Genomic DNA, 6,230 nt, shown 5'->3' on the forward strand with positions numbered 1-6,230 from the left:
TCCACCTGTCTTCTGAATGATGTCCTCAGACGTCAGCTCTGCATAGACTATTCAGTTCCTGGTGTGACTGGAGCAGGGCTGTTTCCTGCTGGTGCTTTCTCCTAGGCAAGGTTGAGTCCCAAGGTAGTCTAGGTGTCTGGGACAATAATTGGGACCTTGCTTCAGGATTCTGTGAAGCCCCCTTAGGTCCCAATTTGAATCCAGTCAGGCCTGTCCTACAATGATTTAGATGTGTTATGCAATAAAACAGGTCCTTATTTTGTGTCCATTTTTTCCACAGAATATTTTATTATGGAAATAAAAGTATGTGCTGCTGAGCTGTTGCTCAGTGTATCAGAATGGTTTGTGACTGTCTGAACTGTGTGACTTTTATGGAATGTTCTGTAAAGCTGTGCCCACTCTGAGACATGTTCTGTAACTCTGCCCCACTGTTTCATTGAGCATGCTCGTCTATCCTGTAGATCCTTATATAAGGAGGCTCTCTCATTGCTGGCAGAGCACCCAAACTCCAAAAGACCTCACCATGTGCCACTAAGGCCTCAGGTCTCAGAGATTCCACAGCTCCACACCACCACTCTGAGCTACAGTCCAACAGGTGACCGTAGGATAAACCACACCTGAAACCTGATAACCTTTATGATCCTCTTACATGTACATCTTTGGAGAATATATTCACCAAAAAATTTAGTGTGTTAGACTAGAAGGAGAGGTCCCATTACTTTTATAATTCCTCAGTAAGAAAAATTTTCTTTTCAACTTAGAAATCATTATAGATTTTACCTAATATATAGAATGACATTTTGTCACATTGAAGGGTGATTTAGTTAAACCTTGCTTTGTTTGATATATAGTGCAATTTTTTTTAATACATGTAGAAATTTTTAGCATTACAATTTTAACTTTTTACCTTCTATTTCTAATAGAAATTGCTTTCTAAATTGAAGATTTTTTTCTTTTCACTTTTCTATTAATTTGGGGCAATACTACTTTAATAAGCTATTTAATGCATCAAAGATTTTTCAATACAAGAACAATTGTTTTACTTTTATATTAAACTCATATTTTCTGTTACCTTTCTATATTGTCTGAAAAATATTTTTCATCTTCAGTTTTCTATTATATACAAAGACTATATTAATATAATTTCTTCCATTTTGTTTAAAGTAATGTTTTAAACACCTCTTTTTCCACCAATAGATACAATGCTGGTAATCTAGTTTCAAGCTATTTAGTTAGAGGAAATTTAACATGATGGGGGTGATCTATATTCTTCAGGATCTGTCAATAGATTTCCTTGTTTTCATATAAATCTTTCTGTAGCTTGAAACCCTGTTAAGTTTTCAACTGGCAATAATTAACAATATTAGTAATCGTGCTGCACAAACAGCTTAAATTGAATAAGCACCATTGCTGTTAGTGTTAAGAAAAAAAAAATATATATATATATAATCCCTGTGCACTTCACATTCTGAAGAAGGAAACAAGAACAAGTGAGGTAAAAATAAGGATATTCATTATATGGTAATTTAATAAATCACCCTATGTGGTAAATTATTTCTTGTTTTTTTTAGGATAAACATACTAATGTATAACAATCTGAGGGAGAGTGACAAGAGCCAGTTTGGGTTAGGGTGGCGCTTCCCATGAGGTCTCACCTCTGAGGAGAGAGCAGAGTTGGGGGAATCCGCATACCTGTGGCCCAGGCTCCCCAGAGCTGTGAGTGGTTGGAGTGAACACAGACAGGAGGATTTCTGGTTAGCAGCCTTAGCTCCTGAGTAACCCATGAAGCATTAGTTAATTAATATGTCTGTTTCTTCACTCGAGTTATTAGCTCCACTTCCATTTTTTCACAATATCTTTCTAAAAATATACGCACCTTTCAGTACAATATCTTATATACAATGAATTCATAAAATTTTGTCAATCAATAGGAGTAAATAAGCCAGAATAAAGGCCTGAATTTTTCCCAACCAATTCCAATATTTTTTCTTCTAATATTTCATAATGTGTATCTTAGATTTTGTTGTGTTATGTGCCATTCTCCTTCTTTTTCTCTCTTTCACTCTGTTTGATTCACAGGAGGATTTATCCCTATGCTGTGTGAGGATTTTAGCAACATGCTTCATATTCCACAATTTCTATATAGCTTTTCACCGTGGTTAGTGTAGTGTCCTCATGATCTTCTCACTTTCTGAAAGCCATCTCTAAGCACAGGAGATTTGTGGGGGAAATAAGAGATGTCAAGGAATTCGAACTTCTTTTGTATCAATCAGTTCTTTGCATGTCGCTTGCCCATATTAAACTCATCAGAACTTAAAAGCATTAACATTGTTACATGAAAAGTTTAAAAGGCCAATCTATTAAATTCACACAAGTGGTATGGAATAACTTTAATCACTTACCTGCATCTATTGCTAAAAGCATGACTATGATTAAGTCGGAATAGAAAAGCTTCTTAATTCTCAGTATAGCAGTGGAGTAGAACGTTCTTGTCACAAGCTTCCTGATGGCACACTTTATCTGTTCATTTCTGAGACTGTAGATAATAGGGTTAAAGAAGGGAGGGATTACAGAGTAGAAAACCGACAAGATCATGTCCATAATTCCAACAGACATTGCAGCGGGTCTCAGGTAGACATAAAGGCATGAAGTTAGGAAGACAGACACCACGAGAATGTGGGGGACACAGGTAGAAAAGGCCTTCATCCTGTCTGCTCCCTCTGGAAACCTGAGCACGGTAGAGAAGATGTGAATATAAGACTTGATGATATAAGTGAAACAGCCACCACCAGTCACCAGGCTAGAGATAAGAACTGTGATCTGGTTGCTGAAGGTGTCAGAGCAAGACAGCTTCAGCAGAGAGGGGATGTCGCAGAAGAGCTGCTGGACAGCGTGGGACTGGCAGAAGGGCAGTCGGAAGGTGTTGAGGGTGTGCAGGGCTGCATAGATGAGGCCAGTGAGCAGAGTGGCCAGTGTGCTGTGGACACACAGGCGAGGGCTCATGATCACAGGGTAATGGAGGGGCCTGCAGATGGCTGCAAAGCGGTCGTGAGCCATGATGGTGAGAAACAGTAACTCTACAAATGCAAAGTACAACACAAGGAAGACCTGAGCTCCACACCCTGCCTTTGAAATGGAGCTTGTGCCCAGCAGGGAGTTCATGCAGGATTTAGGGACAGTGACAGAAATGTAGCAGGAGTCCAGGATGGACAGGTTTCTGAGGAAGAAGTACATGGGCTTGTGAAGGCTCTTGTCAAGAGTGGTGACAGCAGCAATGACCAGGTTTCCCACTACAGTCATCAGATAAATCAGAGAGAAGATCATGGCATAGAAAAGCTGTAGATCCCGCATGTCAGAGATCTCCATGAGGAGAAAGTCCATTGTCGTGGTGGAGTTGCACATCTGTGGGGGATGCAGCTTGTACCTGAGAAGATAGAAGCACTGAGCCCAGGAAAAGTCACAGTGTGGAAAATTCCTTCATAACTATTAAATTCTGCACCATGGGATCACAGGGATGTTTAGTGCCTGACTCTCCTAACATATTAGCATGATTCTGTGTTAGTCTGAATGATATTCTGCTTCAACCTAAAATGTTCATTATCATAGTTGCTCTGGTTATAATTTCCCCCTACATTAAAATTTATGCCACTCATGGTCTTCCCTATGTTAGTAATTTCTTTCATGTATGTGACAATAACATATCTTAATACTAAGTAAGCAGCAGTATGGTAAAAAACATTCTTGTAATTGATTTTCACTGTCTAATGTGCAAAGGCTGTAAAACAATCAGTCACTAAAAATATATTAGTTAACATGATTAAAAAAGAAAAAATTCCAATATTCTGGTTTAAATAAAAATAAAGAGTACAATAATTTGCATAAGTTATCTTATTTAAAATTTTAGTTTGTATTTTATTGTGAAATAAACTTGCTTTCTATTTTTGTTTCTCTTTTTGTCTTCCTCCTCCATTCTTTTTTACTTTTCTTATTTTTTCTCTTTCTTTTTTAGGATCTAACCCAGGACCTAGAAAACTTGCCATGCTAAGGACCTGCTCTCCCACTGAGGTAGTATTTTTATGGCACAAAAATGGCAGAGATTCTTCTGTGTCCAGTACATTTTTGAGTGAGGTAGAATATTTCCTTATCACTGCAACTCAACTTCACTCTTAAGTCAATCTAAAATGCTGGTCGTAATTCAAGTTGTTTTCTTCGGGCTAGACATAACTGAGGTAGGCCTCATGTTTCAGCACATGCAGGTAGGTCTGTGTTGATTTAATTCATTCTGTCTTTTCAAATAAGATATTACCGCATTCCAAAGAAATGAGCATTCAGCGTAGAAGGAAAGACAGAGTTATCATGATGTACATCACAATACCCACACTCACCAGGTCCACTTCTGAGTAGCCAGTCCCTCCGGTAGCTCTTTTCCCCATGTAAGATGTCCAAGTGTACATGAAACAGTTTTTCAGTGCTGAAACCTCGTCATCGTTTCCTCATTTAAAGACTTCAGCAGGAAATTTTGGGTCCAGCTATAGTCACCAGGGACAGGTTCATGTGACTGTGTGACAATGGTTACATCATTCTGAGTATGTATTTCAGGGAAACAATTTCAAACTTTGGCAGGGCCTTAGAGTCACATCATGATATCCAGAAAACACTGCTGCTCAATGGAAAAGGGATTTGGGATAATCAGAGCACATATTAGGACCTCAGTATGCTTTGTACATCTGGAAACATTGATGTTTATTTCCTTCTTACAGTGTCCTAGATTAATGACTTTCAGCATTCATAGCAAGAAATGATGGAAACTCTCATCAGTATGCACTTAAGGTTAGAAATCTAGGTGCAGCTGAGACTTCTTAATCTAAGATGGCCTCTTCATTAAAACTACTTTTCCCTTATTTCCTTTCCCCTACCCTTCCCACTTCCCTTACACCTTTAGCCCTTTTCTTCCTATTTCACATTATCAGTTATACAATTTGGATTTTATTTACATCTTATATGAGAAAAGGAAAAAAAAGTCTTTGTAAATAGGGAAGGGGGGAGTGGTGAAGGGAGGTCGGAAGAATGGGGAAAGAGTGAGTACCGAAACCTGTCATGTAAAGGTACACAATCCCAATGATGAATGTAGCTGCACTGCAGACCTAAAATGTATCAAGAAACTCAATGAGAGAAAAAAATGAGTTTGAGATCTAGTATTTCATTACTTATTTAATGGCTAGTTGATCTATCTATTTATGACAGTGGGGTATTGAGATCCCCCACTATTATTGTGTTAATGCTATTTGATTTTTTGTGTCAATTAGTATTTGTTTTATATAATTAGGCTCACTATCATTTGGTGCATATATATTTATGACTGTCATCTCTTTCTCTTGGATTGTTCCCTTTACCAGGTTGTAGTCTCCTTCTTTGTCTCTCTTAATCAGCATGCGTTTGAAATCCACTTGATCTGCAATGAGGGTTGCTACTCCTGCTTTTTTTCAGGTTCCTATCGCATGGAGCATTGTTTTCCACCCTTTTACTTTCAGTATCTGAGTTTCTTTTTGAATTAAGTGTGTTTCTAGGATGCAGCATATTGTTGGATCTTGCTTCTTGACACATTCTGCCAGTCTCTTCTTTTGATTGGTGAGTTGAGGCTGGTAACATTAATGGTTATAATGAATTTGGATTGACTTATCCTTGTCATGACTTTTTCTTTTTCTTGGATCCTCCCCTTCTGCTTTTAATTTCTTTCCATGCCTGATGGACTCATTCTACTGAGTTTCATGGGGTTGTGATCCTCATTGTTTTTTCCTAGGATATTGTTTAAAATTTTTTGGAGTGCTGGTTTTGTATTCATGAAGCCCACAAAGTGCTCTTTGTCATGAAAGTATCTTATTTCATAAATTTTGAAACATAGTTTTACAGGGTATATCAATCTGGGTTAGAGGCTGTTTTCCTTTAGGGCTTGAAATACATCACTCCAAGAAAGCTCTTCTTGCTTTGTGGGTTTCTGTTGAGAAGTCTGCTGTGATTCTGATGGGCTTTCTTCGTATGTGACTTGTTTTCTCTAACTGCTTGTAGAGTTTTTTTCTGTTGGGTTTCTGAAACAGTAACTATTATATGCCTATATCTATATGTTTTTATCATGGATACTTGGGGTCTTATACGCCTCACTTATCTGTTTGTCCAGTTCTTATTCTATACATGGGAAGCTTTCTGCCATAACTTCTGTGACATATATATAT

At 37.9% G+C, this 6,230-nt stretch overlaps 1 protein-coding gene across 1 annotated transcript; it reads right to left on the bottom strand.

The window, feature by feature from the left end:
* Positions 1 to 2,394: 2,394 nt before the first annotated feature.
* On the bottom strand, positions 2,395 to 3,402 carry LOC104858220 (olfactory receptor 14C36-like). Its single transcript, XM_019206662.1, has one exon. The coding sequence runs from the start codon at positions 3,400 to 3,402 to the stop codon at positions 2,395 to 2,397; it is 1,008 nt and encodes a 335-aa protein (XP_019062207.1).
* Between the last annotated feature and the right edge of the window lie 2,828 nt (positions 3,403 to 6,230).

This window comes from Fukomys damarensis, unplaced genomic scaffold, assembly GCF_012274545.1.
Source record: "Fukomys damarensis isolate Sample0158 unplaced genomic scaffold, DMR_v1.0_HiC HiC_scaffold_3, whole genome shotgun sequence".
In the NCBI taxonomy this organism is placed as follows: Eukaryota; Metazoa; Chordata; class Mammalia; order Rodentia; family Bathyergidae; genus Fukomys; species Fukomys damarensis.

Bases quoted from the DNA above. Each gene is read 5' to 3' on its own strand.
- LOC104858220 (XM_019206662.1), bottom strand. From the start codon at position 3,402: ATGTGCAACTCCACCACGACAATGGACTTTCTCCTCATGGAGATCTCT.